This window comes from Sebastes umbrosus, chromosome 24 (assembly GCF_015220745.1).
Source record: "Sebastes umbrosus isolate fSebUmb1 chromosome 24, fSebUmb1.pri, whole genome shotgun sequence".
Taxonomy (NCBI): Eukaryota; Metazoa; Chordata; class Actinopteri; order Perciformes; family Sebastidae; genus Sebastes; species Sebastes umbrosus.
The window spans coordinates 8,061,265-8,079,003 of NC_051292.1; the positions used below are offsets into that span (position 1 = coordinate 8,061,265).

Below are 17,739 nucleotides of genomic sequence, written 5' to 3' on the forward strand. Positions count from 1 at the left end.
CAAAATCCCGAGACTTATCTTATATTTCCTCGCAGCCAAATGTTAAGCTTTTGATGTGCTGCACCAGTAATTGTGTGATCGGGGCCTCGGAAATACATACTTGTCTTCTAAATCAAGCTCCTCCGGGGAGTCTATTAGGAAGATTGTTAGCCAAAAATCTGCTGATCTGTGCAGTAACTCGTGTTTAATCCGACGAGATTTGTAAATTATTCATTTTTTACCTCAAGAATGATATGACGGTATAGAAAAGAAACTACAGTAGATCTAGCTAGTGGAGTCACTGATCAAATGCAGAAAGAAAAAGGAAAGGAATTCTTCTAATTTTGACCTGTAATTTTGGACAGTAAACATACTGGTTCCATCCATCCATCCATCATCTGTAACCGCTTATCAGGGTCGCGGGGGGCTTGAGCCGACCCCAGCTGACATTGGGCGAAGGCGGGGTTCACCCTGGACAGGTCTCGAGACTATCATGGCTGACACATAGAGACAGACAACCATTCACGTTCACATTCACACCAATTTAGAGTCAACAATTAACCTAACCTGCATGTCTTTGGACTTTGGGGGGAAACAGGAGCAACCGGAGTAAACCCACGTTAACATGTAAGAACATGCAAACTCCACACAGAAGGATACACTATATAACACACACTATACTAAACATACTGATTAAAAACTGATTGCAAAAGAGTGGAAAATGACTAGAAATTGCCCTCTTGCGCAACAGCAAAGAGGCAATATTTCAAAGTGGGTTTACCAGAGCAGTTGTGGGAATCCAGTGTTGAGATCCCCTCAGACTCAGTGTTTCCTCTTCCTCCTCCAGAGCCCCCAGCTCCACCGCCCCCTTGATGTAGCCACAGTTCCTCTCAAGGATGGAGCGCAGCCCCTCCAGCAGAACCACGCTGGTGGTGCATCCCATGGTGCCAAACCAACCAAACATCCACCGCCACCATGCAGGAAAAACAATTATCTCACCGTTGGAGCCTAATTTCTAAACTCTTTGCCCAACTAGATCTCCCAACCTTGACCTCTTCCACATGTAGAAAAAGTCCTCTCACTCAGGTATCAGTTTCCACTCCCGTAGCCGAGGAGGATTCCAATCATTCCGCTTGAGACACAATCTTCGAAAGCCAAGTGGTATCCTCCGGTGTGCAGCTCAGCAGGGATGGAGGGATGAGTGCGCGGAGGAGAGAAGCTGCTCATCCAGTCGGAGCAGGGCGTAGACTCTCCCGACTCCTCTTCCTTCCTCCTTCTGCTGGAAGGATGCTCTCACTTTGCTCTCTCACTGACTCTTCCTCGCTGCTTCGCTTCCTCTCCCTCTTTCCTCAATCTCTCTCCATCACGCCTGTCACTTTCACTTCTTCTCTCCTCCCAGCGGGCTCTCTCTCTCTTTCCCTCCCTCGCAGCTTAGTCATTTCTCTGACTCGGCATGCTTTGTCAACAGTAAAAGCCGCCTGTTACCAACGCGCACACACACAAACTGGCTGCTGCAGACAATGTTTGACTCTTTCTCTCTGTCTCTTTCCCTTTCTTTCTCCCACTGACCATGAAATATCAAGCGATGCAGTCATCTTTCTGATGTCATCACTGAACTCTAAGACATAAAAAGGAATGATTTAACTTCTCTTGACCCACGTTGCCAGGCCCACAGCCATTAACACTGATCCATCAGGCATGATGCGTCATAGGACAAACCTGGCAACCCTCTGCAAATCATCATCTAATTAACATCCAGAAGCAAAGGTGTCAGCTGAAGGATACAGGCTTGTTTATGTAAGGCTAATTTAAATCTCAGAATTTTTTTTTCAGCTTCTCTCCGGGTGGCTGGTGTAAATATTTCATCAGCGGTGACACTCTCACCTACTTTTAAGTGGGTGATGCAGCAAAATGGGTAAGATGGGAAATCATATTAAAAAGCAAGAGAGAGCACAGAGTAGAAGCAGTAATGGATAGTGGAGAGACAACAGTTATGGTGGCCATAAATGACAAATAGAAACAGCTACATTTTCTGAGGAAAATGTACGTGTGCTCAATGCTGAAATTTTGCTATGGAAACATTTAAAACTGATGAAAAACTGAAGGAGATAAATTGCAGTCAAAACACAAATAGCAGTTGATGGAAGTACTGAAAGGAGTTTAAGTTTCAGTACCCATGTTTACAGTCAATTGTCAAATTAATTTGAAGTGAATTTTTTTTAAATGTCGCAAAAAAGAAATCTGAAATAGTAGGGCTGGGCGATATGGCAAAAATCTTCTATTCCGATATAGGTCATTTCATATCTCGATAACGATATATACAACACAGTCTCACGGCAGTTTGGAAATAGTCTTGAAATTTTATCTATTTGATTTGTGTACATAGACACGAATTTCGCTTTATGTTTGTGACACTCAGCACGACTTTTGAGGTGTCTGCTGTTAGATGCAGCATATTTATATAGATGGTTTGTATTAGGAGAGTATATTGGAATGTTAGTTGTTGTTTGGGCCTTCCTGATTTAGAGCTGGGTCAGAGTTGAAGAGACATCTGGTCAAGGTAAAGATATACCAAATGCTAAGTCAGCAGGGTCCTGGGAGGCCTGGGTCAGAGTTGAAGAGACATATGGTGGCAAAAGAGAAGTGTTTCTATTTTTATTTGTCCCTCTCCTAAAACCATATGAGGAAACTAAGGGTTTGACCAGAACAAGCTCGGTATTTAAGGAGCTGTCTGTATACGTTCGAGAGAGTTCTCTCATTATTCGGCTGGAGGCTCTCCAAGTAACTTGTTACTTGTTTACAATACTGAACTTATTGTAATAAATTTGTTATACAACTAAGACAGTGTCGGCGGAGTTTCTCTTCAAACATCTTCAACTGCATCACCACAGAAGATACATCACTTTCAACAAACTATTTTTAGTGCTTTTTCCTCCAAATGTCCAGCAACACGTGACACACGTGTCAATTTCCGCTTCAGTCTTTTCAAAATAAAACTAATTAGTTAGGTTTCGGAAAAGATCACAGTTTGGGTTTAAATAACACCGAAAGTGGCGTTACATAAGTACAGAAGTTGCATGACAAAACTATTTAGCTTTAAGAAAAGTTTGTGTTAAAATAACTCCGGAAGTAACTTAGATACGGAGACAAATAAATCAATTTTGACTTCTGGTTTCGCACGGGACACGAACACTGGTCTCCTGGGCGAAAGTCCTGTGTTCTTTGACCCACCCATACACCCCAAACTCCTCCCTACATGGCGTTCGCCACTCTCTATATTTCCTGGTTCACAATTACGTGGATTACATACGAATTGATTTCGTGCTGACCATCACGAAAAAAAGTTAAATTCGTGTCTATGTACACGAATCAATACATTACATTTTATGACTATTTCACAAACTGCTGTGGGACTGGGCTAATATATATCATAGTATAGCATGTTTTCTAGTAATTCAGTACATAAATAGTCTATATGAAATAAAAACATGGTAAATGTCTAATGTTATTAAGAGCTTTAGTGCAAAAATATCAGATTTTTTGAGATATTTGAGTTAGTATGTGCTTGTTATTATCAATTTAGACAATGTTATTGTGTATCACAATAATTCGATATATGATTTCATCACAATACGATTCCATTGAAAGACGATAAATTAGCCTTAGGAAATAGGCTCATTTCCGTCAGCTGGTTTGGAGCAAATCAATTCGTAGTTTCATCAGAAGTTAGTGCTATAGGCTACGCTTTACACATGGCTCTAATGCGCCATCCAACACCCAGATCTTGTCCTGTTGCCTACAGATTCTACATGTGGATGCAGAATCTGCTTATAGAGATTACTTTCATTGCAGCATTTTCAGGCTCATTTAAAAAGCCTCAACAGCATTCTTGGGAACAATGTCATTACATTATGGGCTATCCCTCAGAGGATGCATTAATCTAATGAAATCCACACTGCACCCCATAATGCACCCAATAACCTTTCCACACAGACATCTGCAAACCAGGGGAACTGCAAAATTACTTCATCAGAACCCACAAAAGACGTTGTAAACAGGGTGCAGTAGCAAAGATAAAATCCACCACAGTCAGCAAAGCAAATGTAATGCTCTTCTCAGATGCTCATCTTCTAATCCACAAAACAGTCTTCTTCCTCAATCATAAATTTACTCCATAAACTTTATGGTTTTTGTATTGGCTCTTTTAGACCAAAAGCTTTTCAATGTGGTGAACCCTTAACAACACGCTGTCTTTTTTCTGAAATATTAAATATGAGAGATTAAGTTTGGTCTCCAGGCAACAAGGCACTGTTATTTTGGAGAAAGTAAAGAAGGAGGGATATTTTGTGGTGGACGGCCATCACTCATTGTCATTGCACAAAGCCGCGTAAACCAAATAAATCAAACCTTATGTAAAGATTTAAGACTAAATGAAACCCTTACTTCCATGACTAATGGACGTGAAATAGCTAAACGCTGACACAATATTAAAGACATACATGAGAGCTTCTTCTCCACTGCAGAAAGCACAAGTCTTTACACGTTTGAATGCTTCAAGCATGAGCAGAGAGAGGTAGAAGACGTGCATCACTGCTGCCTCCCGCAGGCTGCTCCTAACACTGCAACAACACTGATGATGACTCACTGGAAACAAAGACAGACTTTACCTCATCTTTTCTAATCGATTTTGGGAAATACTCCCTCCGCATCCACAAGAATCAAACAAAAATGCAGGGCAGGGACACGTAATCATGAATGCTTTGTCCAAAACATACTGTAATGTGACCCAGACAGCATGCAACGCAGAGCGATGACTCAAAAGACAGCATGGCAGCCAAGTTTCACTGCAGTGGTTTGATGTAAGGGGCATGGAAAAACTATCTGAGGTTTCTTCTGCAACACAAGGCCTCTGAGTTGTATTTTTGCATGTATGGTCATGTGAATGCAGATAGAGGGGAATCCATGTCCAGTGTGATTACATAGCATTAACATATGTTTTATCCTGATTACCATGGAACAAGACAGTCTAAAGCCATACTAGCAGCTCCGTTAGGCTGTACTTATAGGCACTGTGGTGCTAAATGCTAACATCAACATGCTAACATGCTCACAATGACAATGGTTGCATGCCAATTAGCACTGAACACTGCTGTTAGTAGGGGAGAACGGGGTTGATCGTCACACTTTTTACTTTCATTTGAACCCCTCAAAAACTGCAATACTCCAAAACCCAATGGAAAAAATCCCATTGGCTTTTTGTCGAGGGCGTTGCTAACTTCCTGGTCGGCCTACAAAAATACGTCATCCCTGGAGCGCTATACTAGCCTACAAATAAAATGATGATCTTCTAATAATCAAACATTGTAAACACCCATAAACTTGGTGTAATGTTAGCATAACACTATCCAATCATTTAATTCAGCCCGAATGATTGTTCACGTTCATAATGATTATTTTGGGGGCGTGGCTTTGTCAGTGTTGCCGACTTGGCGACTTTCTCGCTAGATTTAGGGACTTTTGGAGCTAGTGCTGCTAGCTACTTTCATTGGAAAAGAGTTGGCAACACTGTGCTGGGTTTTTATGTAGGATCATATTTTTAAATCTAGCCTTTATTGCTAGTTTCTCAACATTACCGACCCTATCTTTAAATGGACAATGGTTCAAGGATTGCTTTCCAAGTGTCATTGAAAAGTGGCCCAGATCATTGCACTTTTAGTATATATAATACAAGGTGTAACAGTGATTCTCTTTATCTCAGACAAATGTGCCAATATTCATCAGGGACCTAAATTCAGGCTAACAATAATGAACGCCACTGAAGAATCTGGGTTACGCTCATGTGAATTGGGTGCTGGGTGTCTCATGATAGGCCTGCAGGTAATCTGGCCGACTAGGACTGGATCCTTGTGCACAATGAAAAAAAGACATTTGGGCTGTGTTGAATCCTCTTGATGGCTATCTAACCAGTAATGAGATAAACCAGCACACTGCTTTTTAATCATATATTCTAACTAGGCCAACTAGGCAACCTTCACATGGAAGGATTCTCCGGCAGCCAAAAGGACCATGAATGTTTTCCACACTAAAGTGAAATAGCTATTTTTACACAGGGAACTGGGTGTGCAATTGTGTCAACTGGGTCAGAGGATTTTTTTATGGTCACTGCCCAATTTCTGCAGACCAGCCTGGCTGCGCTGCTGATTGAAGTAGCAACTGTTTTGCTAATCGTGGTTATATTAAAGACACTTAACCATTATAATAAATGACACAAAGTTAAAGGGTCACTCTGCCAATTTAACATATAAGAGTCAGTTTATTTGTCATGGAGAGTACTACTCAGCCTCTGAAAACAGTATTCTGTAGCTCTGAAGGGACATTAAAAGATGTTATGTAATCATATGCAAACACTTAGTTTTGAGTTGCTAATATATATAAACAGTATAGTCTGTGTAATATGCCTACATAAATACTATTTCTACTCATGCAAATTACTTGCAGAAATGTTTTTCCTAAGATTCAATACTTATTTTGTTGTTTTCTAACATCTTTCTGGAGCACCACAACCCACGAGTTATTTTAATGTTTTTCAGCTGGGAGCAGTTTTAGTTGCACTGGAAATGCACATACAGGGTTCTTAAATCAAACACTGTACTGGTATCTATATTGTATCTTGAGTCTTACTACCTTCAGAATATGATTCTATTTGGACGCCTGCTCAAAAATCGGATTCACCCAACCACTGAGGTATTGATCTTGTCTGAGTTTCTTTACTTTTCGGCATTGTTAACAGACATTTTTCTCACAGTAATGAGTCAATAATTCACAAAGATCTGCTGAAATCGTGGGAGTTTGTGTGTCTACACTTCAAATGTAATGTTAGTCTCCTAAACCTTAGGCCGACTTGCTAAACCTTACAATACCTTACAATAAACAAAACCTCAAAACACTGAAGATGTTGCAATAAGTTGAAACCTCCCTTACACTCTCTCTTGAATCAACACTGCGGGCCATGCATCAGAAACTAAAAAACACGCAGCAACTATCCAATCAAAATGATCTGGCGCTCAAACATGAACAGACTTTTTCATTTGTGAGCCTGCAGGCTCTGCAGAATGATCACAGCGTTGTTTGTGGTGGAAACTGTGGAAACATGTCAAACTCATGTCATGAAGCAGGAATTTTGTATTACAGTGATGCTGAATGTTGTTTTCTGTCAATCTTAAAGGGGAAATGAAGGCAGACTTATACGACCGTCTACATACGCAAACACACACATGTCAGGCTGGCGTGGTGTTTACGCCAGAGAAAGGGTGGGAACGACAGCCTAAATAAAGAAGACATGGAAACCGCAAGGCCAGAAAAGCCCTCGCCTCAGCTATCGGCGACAGCAACTCGTAACACCACAAATCCAGCAGACGGCTAAACGCCCGGCTCCATCACAGGTCCTGTATCATGACACAGATATAGGTCAGCAGTGCTAAAGCATCTGCAAATCTGCAGATTATCTCTGCCAGGTTTTTTCATGCTCTAATCAGACCAAATCCTCTAAAGTGGAGTTCATTCTTAAGTGGAATTCCACAGTTTGAACCTGCAGGTCTGAGCCAACTATAAATGGGAGGTGGTATTAAAGGGGAACAACGCCTAAAAGAAGAATTCCAATATGTTATTTCCACGGCCTAGGAGAGTTCATCCAATTCTTGTGAACATGCTCTCTCAGAGAGGGCGTGGCTATCTTGTGATTGACAGGTTGCTACCACGTCCATCCATTCTGGGTGTTGTCTGCGATTTTGTCTTAGAACATCTTATTCAGTGTTCGTTTGTACTTAGCTCCACCCTCTCGTGTCACTTCTGGTTGCAAAAAAACAAGCTAGTGATGGCTAAACACCACGATGACGGACACTTCTTATATACAGTCTATATTTAGACCATAAGAGTAACATATATGAATTTTGAAAATGGGCGTAGTTCCCCTTTAAGGTATCAGGATGCACATTATGAGGTTAGTGGGGTTAAAGTCTCATAGCTAGAGACATAGAAGAAGAAAAAAGAGAGTCGTCAAACATTCGAAAATACAAAAAGACAGAGACAGAATTTGAGTGTTTGTATGCGTTTATAGTATGTGTGTGGCTGCATGAAGAAATGAGTAAAGACACCCATTCAGCAAGGCAGGGGGAGGGCATAAAGAGGCATAAAAACCTCCAAGCAAGCATTTCCCGCAGTTGGAAGTGATTATTAAAACAGCAGGGGCTGTCTTTACTGCTCTACTGCTCGGCCTCCACTGTGTTTACTAAGGTATAGCAGAGAGCCAGGCACGCCTGCGCTAACTATGGTGTGTGGCGAGCGTCTAACTCGCCTGATCTGGCCTCAGTCTTGAACTTAGATGATTTATCCCATATGCAGGTATTCATAATTGATGGTCCGCAGGGTGCTTAGTGTGACACCAAGTTACAGAGGAGAAAGAGGGCGAGTTTAAAAATAGCCAGGACACCTACCATCATCTCATCCATTATTAAACACAGCCCTGGGTTCTGATCTGACATCCATTATGCCACTCCACACACTGTGGACTAAAACAGAATTAATAGGCTACTATGACAGGATTGCCAAATGTGGAGATTAAGATTAGGACTAAATAATGGATCCACTATACCAGGAAGAGGTTACATTTGAGACTCTTTATATGCAAACCTCGGCTGCACGGTGGTGCTGGGGTTAGCACTGTCGCCTCACGGCAAGAGGGTTGTAGGCCCTTCTGTGTGGAGTTTGCATGGTCTCCCGTGTTAGCGTGGGTTTGCTCCAAGTGCTCCGGTTTCCCCCCACAATAGGGGGGAATAGGATAAGCGGTTACGGATACAAATGAATGGATATATGCATACCTTTCCTTCATCTACTTCCTCCATCTTTTTGTCTTAAATTTACAAAACCAGTTTGATCAGATTGAGTTACCAGTTAAGCGCCACGATCGCACCGCAATCCAAGACCGACCGACCCGCTTCTTGCCGGGTGAAATCTGAGCCGTCGAGGAAATTCTTTGATGTCAAGTCTACTATATATATATTTTTGTTTTACCATACCAGCATGTCAGTCTCCGTGTCAAACGGGCAGGGGAAACAGCTACACCATAAGTACACAGTCAAAAATAGAAGTTCACACAGAAGGCACATAATGGGACCCAGATGCATACCTTGCGATCCACTATAAAAAGTTACAACTTTGTTTCTGATACCTTTAAGTGCTGCTAATTCATCCATTCTGCTCCACTTTTTCTGAGCGCAAAGCCTCACTGTACTGTGATGGCAATGATACACAGTATGTGAGTGTAACACGATGACCCACGCCCAACCCCGAGACAAATTCATTAGCACTGACCAGATCTCATGGTCACTGGAAGTGGCTGCCTGGGCTCCCCCTATCATGTGACCACAGGCACTAGGAAATAACCTAACATTTGGAAATTATACCAGCTTCATTTTATGCTTCATAGATGACTATATTGACAATTTAACTTGACAGTTAAGGTGGGTTTCATGGGTCTCATTATACCGGAGACTAAACTGCCTGTGTCGTTTGACGACTTTATTACGAGATCAGGAGGCGCACTGGGACCACGGAGAGAGACAGCAGCCGTAATTGACAGCAAAAGCCATTAGTTGCAGAAAAATGGCATATTGATCGCCATTATGCAACAAGACACAGGCGCTGGGTTGGTCGGGGTAAGTCGAGGACATTACAAAAGGTAAACTGAACAGACAATAGTGCAGTCTGCAGAAACAATAACACTATGGCTGTTGGCGTTTAGTTTTAACGCTTCTAATTTCTTTACCGTATTAACGCGACTTGCGATTTTTAGGTTCAAGTGGGCTCAGTTTTAAGGAACCTGGCTTAAAGAATTAATTGGTACCAACCAACACAAAATTTTGGAGGAAAACTGGCAGGACCGCTTTCAAAGGGGTCCCTTGACCTCTGACCTCAAGATATGTGAATGAAAATGGGTTCTATGGGTACCCACGAGTCTCCCCTTTACAGACATGCCAGAAGTCATAGTCAAGTCAGCACACTGACACACTGACAGCTGTTGTTGCCTGTTGGGCTGCAGTTTGCCATGTTTTGATTTGAGCATATTTTTATGCTAAATGCAGCACTTAGTTTCTGGACAATATTTGTCATTGTTTTGTGCTGTTAATTGATTTCCAATAATAAATATATACATACATTTGCATAAAGCAGCATATTTGCCCACTCCCATGTTGATAAGAGTATTAAATACTAAAGGGTAAATGTACCCTTTAATGTACATTTTGAACAGATAAAAAGTGTGCGATAAATCATGATTAAATATTTTAATCGATTGACAATGACAATGACAAATGTCATGCCTATATAATACTATTATCATCCTCATATGATGTCCTGTCATACAGTAAAAAACATAGATATTTGGCATTTGTTACCTGTCATTACTCAGCTGTTTCTAACCTATCTGGTTGCAAGGTGCAACTGGGGGGGTCAGATGACACAGGATGAACTAAAGAAGTGTGCAGACATTCATGTGTATGTGTGTGTGTGTGTGTGTGTGTGTGTGTGTGTGTGTGTGTCTTTAGAGCTGGAGGTGTATATTTCAGTTACCTGGCAACCCCTTTGAGAAAGTTGTAACAATAGACACCCTGCAGAATCAGATGCACCAGCAACAAATGACAGCATAACTGTAGAAATATCACCATTCTCAAATAAATGATGCAACTTATAACTAAAGAGGCATCCCATAGTTAGTTCAGTGTTGTTATAACAGAGAGTGTTTTTTTGTGCTCTTACCATCAACACCGACGTCCTGACAGCCTCGGAGACGCTCTGCCGGAGCTCAGCGGCGGTGCCCGGCTTGTTGAGCCCCCGGGTGAACTTCCTCGCCTCGGCTGGAGGTGGAGCAGAAGAAGCCATAGCCCCCCAGCCTCCCTTTCATCAGACAGCCAGGTGCTGAGAAGCTGCAGACTGCAGAGGGCTGAAATCCTGCAGCTTCGGGCTGTGCGTAAATGCGCACTTGGCACTGTTTTATCCTGCCATTACGCGTCTCTTAACGCTTTAGCTCGGTCATATTTGTAGTAGTAAGGACACCAGAAGGTGACATCAATAGTCAGCAGCAGTCGGAGCAACATCTGAAGCCTGCTACTCTCTGTCCTGTCAGAGGAGGTCCTCTTGCACAAACTGGCACGCCCCCCTTGTGTAATAAAGCCTATAGTGGGACAAAAAAAACAAAAAAAACATTGAAATAAGGGGATAGCCATGGGAATAATGATAACAAAACAGCAACAATAACAACAATACTAATAATACAACTACTACAACTAATAATAATAATAATAATAATGAGAATAATAATAGTGCTACTACTACTACAACTAATAATAAATAATTATAGTACTACTACTAATACTAGTGATGTGTAGGAAGAGTCAGCTGAGATCATAGGCCTTGATGAACAGGTGGTGCTTAAGGATGCATTGCATGTTGGATGCATTGCATGTTGGATGCATTGCAGGTTGCATTGCAGGTTGCATTGCAGGATTGCTTCAGCGACAGGCTGCTCCACCTAATAACATGACTGCATTATTTCTGCAGAATGTCTGTGGGACATTCAGTTTGATAGAAAGATAATATATAAGAATATTAAATGCCACAAACAGCAATTAATGCCTTCATTGTTGCATCAACACAAGGCGCATAAAGTATTTCAGCCGCATTAAATACTATTTTGAGGTTATATAACTAAAAAACCGCACACTGTTCCGCCGTAGGCGCAGGCTTACATTGCCACCTGCTGGAATAATTATTGTTTTGGTCATCCAGTCTGTGCTTGAGGCTTTAAAGTCTGTGTATAAAGTTATATGACCACACAGAGGCAGTAAAGTAGCACTAATAGTTGAATAACAAGTGATGCATTTAATGGCAATCGGAAATAGTAACTTTATGCAGGTTAACGTGGGAAATAAGGGAAAATGTTGTTTTTGGTTTCTCCAAATACCCACCCAAAAAGAAGACGTTTTTTAATAATGAATTTTATAATAATCCTAGCAAAATATTTTATTCATAAAATTCATAATTCGACCAACAAAAAATATTTATATTAAGACTAATAATTTCTGTTTGTTTCATAATATATTTGTCTAGTGTTTTGTACCCCTGGCTGTTTTGTTTTGTTACTGTTTATTTGTATACTGTCCCCTTTATACTGATGTTGTACTTTTGTTAATAAAAAACACTACACTACACTACTAAACTACTGCAAATAATAATAATAATAATAATAATAATAATAATAATACAACTACTACTACTACTTATAATAATAATAATAATAATTTTGAGAATAATAATAGTGCTACTACAACTAATAATAATTATAGTACTACTACTAATAATAATAATAATGATAATAATAATAGTGCTATTACTACTACTACAACTAATAATAATAATAATAGTAATACTACTACTACTGCTACTACTACTACAACTTATAGTAATAATAATAATAATAATATTAGTACTACTACTACTACTACTACTAATATTACTACTAATAATAGTAATAATAACAATCATAATGTGTATTATTGGGCTATTGCCATGTTTTCAAAAATAATTAGCAATAATTTATCTCTCTCTTTTTCTCCTCTTATGCAAATACTGACCCCTATTTATTTCAGATATTGTAAAATAAACACAAACATACTGATATTGATGTGGCATTTTTCCTGGAAGCATTGCAGGTTGCTTTGTAGAATGCATTGCAGGATGCATTGCATGTTGGATGCATTGCAGGTTGCATTGCAGGATGCATTGCAGGATGCATTGCATGTTGGATGCATTGCAGGTGGCATTGCAGGATGCATTGCAGAATCAGGGCTTATACCCTTTTCTATCCATAGGAAATCGTTGGAGGGAGGAGAGAGGCCAGTTGAGGAGTTTTGTTTCTTTTCTTGTCTATGTATATATATATATATATATATATATTTCCTTTCTTTTTTTAACTTTTTTTCTTTTTCTTCCTTTTCCTCATAACAAAATAAAATAAAATGAAATATGGATAAAACAAAATGGAGAGAAAAATAAATTAAAGAAAGAAAAAAAATAAAGAAAAATAAATAAACAAATAAATAAACAAATAAATAAATAAATTTAAAAAAAAAGGATGCATTGCAGGTTGCCTCCATTTTATATCATTTTAATTTAATAAAGGAATATCGTATCTTATCTTATCTTAGGTTGCATTGCAGGATGCATGGCAGGTTGCATTGTAGGATGCATTGCAGGTTGCTTCAGTTGTTTTATAACGCTCACACTGAGCTAAACCTCACAGTGTTTACAGCACAGTAAATACTCGTGGAGCCTGAACGCAGCATATGTTTGCAGGGTGGTGTTATGTCCATAGTCTGCGGCACCGCGGCGCTGCATCCCTGCATCCACCCTCCTCCTCACTCCGTGGGACTGTCCTCCACCTCCACCCCCCAACCAACCAACCAACACACCAAGCCCACAGAGCAACCTGATACCGGAGACGAGCGGTCCAGACAAGACAAGCCTGCAAACGAGGCGTTCCCAGCCGCCCTAGTCTGTCTGTCTGGAGCTCCACACCGCCAGTGTCTGCCTGCCTGCGGGGATAGCTCACACATCACACCGAGAGATATATCCGAGCCCCGCAGCCGCGTCGTCTGAGAGCCAGGATGGCAGTAATAACCTCGGAGGAGCTCAGCCGTTGGCGCCGTTGACTTGTGGAACGCTTATTATGCTAACGTTCCATTAGCACCGTTAGCTCGCAACACCACCGAGATAGTCTTCTATTTAAGTAAAAAAAAGGTGGATTATTTTAATATTTTTTAAGCGTATAACCGAGAATGTTTTGTTCTTACACGAATTAACCGTGTGTCTGTTATTTTTTTTACCTTTTTGGCGAAGTTTTCCACTGCCAGACAACAGTCGCCCCCGAGGCTAGCGGCTAGTATGCTAGCTAGCAGATATGGCCGTTGGTGGCTGGCTAGCTGTGGACGGTTGCTGCTGAAATAAAAAGGAGCAGAAGAAGAAGAAGAAGAAGAAAACGTGCTAAAATAAGAGGAGAAGAAGAAGACTTTGTTGACAACTGTCTGTCATGGCTGTGGGCCGAATCACCATGAAATCACTGGCTAAATTTGGTGTCTGCCTGACTATCCTCCTCACTTCTGTGGCTGGTAAGTGGCTTAATAGTAACATGAATATTTGATGCTTTAATTCCTTTTGGTTGTTGCTTGTCTGTCCACTATATGAGCTGGGTTTGGTGCAGATCATGTGAGCTGCTATCATATTATTTATCAGCTATAGTGTTTGATTTTCTTCTACCTAATTTCCCTAAATCATCACATGTTCTCTCTCCTTTAACTAACATTTACCACCTCTCATTTCTGGACTAGTCTGCAGTACAGATAATAATGCACTATACTCATTTTTAACAGGTTCTTCTGCACTATATTCACTTTTCTAATAGTCCTGTATCACAGTTGTTACCCTGCACTATATTCACTTTTCTAATAGTCCTGTATCAGCTGTTACCCTGCACTATATTCACTTTTCTAATAGTCCTGTATCACAGTTGTTACCCTGCACTATATTCACTTTTCTAATAGTCCTGTATCAGCTGTTACCCTGCACTATATTCATTTTTAACAATCTCTTGTGCACTATATTCACTATTTTAATAGTCCTGTATCACAGTTGTTACCCTGCACTATATTCACTTTTAACAGTTCTTACCCTGCTCTATATTCACGTTTTTAATAGTCCTATATCACAGTTGTTACCCTGCACCATATTCACTTTTTTAATAATCCTATATCACAGTTGTTACCATGCACTATATTCATTTTTAACAGTCTCTTCTGCACCATATTCACTTTTTTAATAGTCCTGTATCACAGTTGTTACCATGCACTATATTCATTTTTAACAGTCTCTTCTGCACCATATTCACTTTTTTAATAGTCCTGTATCACAGTTGTTACCCTGCACTATATTAATTTTTAACAGTCTCTTCTGCACTATATTCACTATTTTAATAGTCCTGTATCACAGTTGTTACCCTGCACTATATTCATTTTTAACAGTCTCTTTTGCACTATATTCACTTTTTTAATAGTCCTATATCACAGTTGTTACCCTGCACTATATTCACTTTTTTAATAGTCCTGTATCACAGTTGTTACCATGCACTATATTCATTTTTAACAGTCTCTTTTGCACTATATTCACTTTTTTAATAGTCCTATATCACAGTTGTTACCCTGCACTATATTCACTTTTTTAATAGTCCTGTATCACAGTTGTTACCATGCACTATATTCATTTTTAACAGTCTCTTCTGCACTATATTCACTATTTTAATAGTCCTGTATCAGCTGTTATCCTGCACTACATTCACTTTTTTAATAGTCCCATATCACAGTTGTTACCCTGCACTATATTCACTTTTAACAGTTCTTACCCTGCTCTATATTTACTTTTTTAATAGTCCTATATCACAGTTGTTACCATGCACTATATTCATTTTTAACAGTCTCTTCTGCACTATATTCACTATTTTAATAGTCCTGTATCAGCTGTTATCCTGCACTACATTCACTTTTTTAATAGTCCCATATCACAGTTGTTACCCTGCACTATATTCACTTTTAACAGTTCTTACCCTGCTCTATATTTACTTTTTTAATAGTCCTATATCACAGTTGTTACCATGCACTATATTCATTTTTAACAGTCTCTTCTGCACTATATTCACTTTTTTAATAGTCCTATATCACAGTTGTTACCCTGCACTATATTCACTTTTTTAATAGTCCTGTATCACAGTTGTTACCCTGGACTATATTCATTTTTAACAGTCTCTTCTGCACTATATTCACTTGTTTAATAGTCGTGTATTACAACTGTTACCCTGCACTATCACACTATCACTTTTAACAGTTTTCTTCATCTCCTTGTATTTTTGTATCTGATATATATTTTTGTACTTTGCACTACTAACTTTTTTACCGTCTTTTTACTAACATGTATTGCACTATGGAACTGTGATGCTGGAAGCTTGAATTTCCCTCAGGATCAATAAAGTTACTATCTATCTATCTACCTATCTATCTAGGTAGGCAGCTCATCCTCATTGCAGTCAAACCAAACCTTCATGGATATCTCCTCCAGAACAGAGCAGCAAGTGTATACCCCTGGCTCCCTTTTAATCATTCTGTGTACAAAAGGCCTGGAAAAACACTGCCAAACATACCGCAGTCCCCGTCTGCCAAGTTGTGCCCCCTGTTTAAGACTCTGGGCTGGAGCCAGGCTACTCTGAGACCTTGAGCGTGATAAGATAGTAGGGAGAGAGATGGAGGAACAGTGCATGTTGAAGAAGGGGGGAGGTGGAATGTGTGGGAAGACAGGGCAAGGTATTTTTCAAGATGGGTAATTTAGGTGGTAGAAGTTCAACGTGGTGGTTAGGCTTTGGTAGGGTGTGTTTGGCTCATCCGGTGTTACAGCCGAGTGTGTGGATGTGTGTGTGTATAAACATGGGGAAAAATGCACCTATGTATCGCAATTTTTAATGCCAGAATCGATATTTTTGCTTCATTTGAGTCTATGCGGAGGTTAAAGGAAGCTACCGCTCTTATTGTTGTAGCTTGAGTAGGGCCGCACAATTAATCGAATATGAATCGCGATCACGATTTTGGCTTCTTGCGATTAAATGAGCATGATCGCATTCGATGTTGACGTTTAAAATGCGCGTTCTGCTCATAGAAAACCTTGCTGCATATCAAATCAAGCGCTTCCTAAATTAACAGCCAGCCACAAGCCGGTGATCGAGATTTTTTTTTGGCTTCACTTTTGGGTATAGATATTGCAATGTCAGTTTTTTCCAAAATACATTAGCAGGGATTTAGCACAGCATGGAAGTGAATGTGAATGTGAAGTGTTTATTTTAATGTGAAAGTGTAATATAAAAATACATTGTCGTCAAAATCAATGAATAATCGTGATATCAATATTGATCAAAATAATCGTGATTATCATTTTGGCCATAATCGTGCAGCCCTAAGTCTGAGTAATAGGGCTGGGATGATGCACATATCTCCCAATTTGATACTATCACGATACTTGGGTGCCAATTCGACATGTTTTGCGATTCGATATTGCGATTTTTGTTAACTTTTTTAACACTAGATCATGGAGAAAAAGTTGAATCACACACTTTTAGGGACTTTTACTTTGGAAAATATCTAAATTGATACCCTAAATATGCTTAATTTTCAGCAAACTTTGGGTTTCACACATTGCCAGGAAAAGCAGAGCCAGACATCACGGCTAAAGCTGCATGCTAACTCTGTCATGGACAGGAAACGTTATCGTATACGTCCAGTTTTCAAAATAAGGTGGTAACAAAAGGAACTGTATATAAAAAATACATATATAGAAATGGAGATATCGTCCCAGCCCTACTTCTTAATAATGTATTGTGTATTATCCTTCCATTCATAGACAGTGTATTACCAGAAGCCCAGAGTAATAACTACTGTAGAGGGAAATATAGGGAGTGTGGAGCAGAATTAAAATAAACAGTGTGCAGAGAGATTTGCATTCACATTTGCATTTAACAGACAAGTGAGTATTTTTGAATTCCCACTTCAATAAAACATCCTCCGATAAAAGAGGAACTACAGGCGAAAACGTAAATGTAGAAGTAAGCGGGGTGAT

At 39.9% G+C, this 17,739-nt stretch overlaps 2 protein-coding genes across 6 annotated transcripts in view; one reads left to right on the plus strand and one right to left on the minus strand.

Moving 5' to 3' along the window:
• The window catches only part of dock9b (dedicator of cytokinesis 9b), a 56,301-nt gene extending 42,247 nt beyond the window's left edge, over positions 1–14,054 (minus strand). For 3 of the 5 annotated variants that reach the window (XM_037762541.1, XM_037762540.1, XM_037762538.1), the window contains exons 1-2: positions 13,917–14,054; positions 10,792–11,206 (exon numbers count right to left, since the gene is read on the minus strand). In XM_037762541.1, the coding sequence (XP_037618469.1) occupies positions 10,792–10,914 (123 nt within the window). In that variant the 5' untranslated portion in view covers positions 10,915–11,206; positions 13,917–14,054. Of the gene's footprint in view, positions 1–760; positions 1,298–10,791; positions 11,207–12,706; positions 12,729–13,916 lie in introns of those variants that run through there. The other 2 variants (XM_037762539.1, XM_037762537.1) reach the window with 2 other exon arrangements.
• The window catches only part of LOC119483992 (bone morphogenetic protein receptor type-2-like), a 31,493-nt gene continuing 27,027 nt past the window's right edge, over positions 13,274–17,739 (plus strand). Inside the window, exon 1 of the mRNA XM_037762542.1 lies at positions 13,274–14,198. Coding sequence (XP_037618470.1) covers positions 14,120–14,198 — 79 coding nt within the window. The 5' untranslated portion in view covers positions 13,274–14,119. The remainder of the gene's footprint in view (positions 14,199–17,739) is intronic.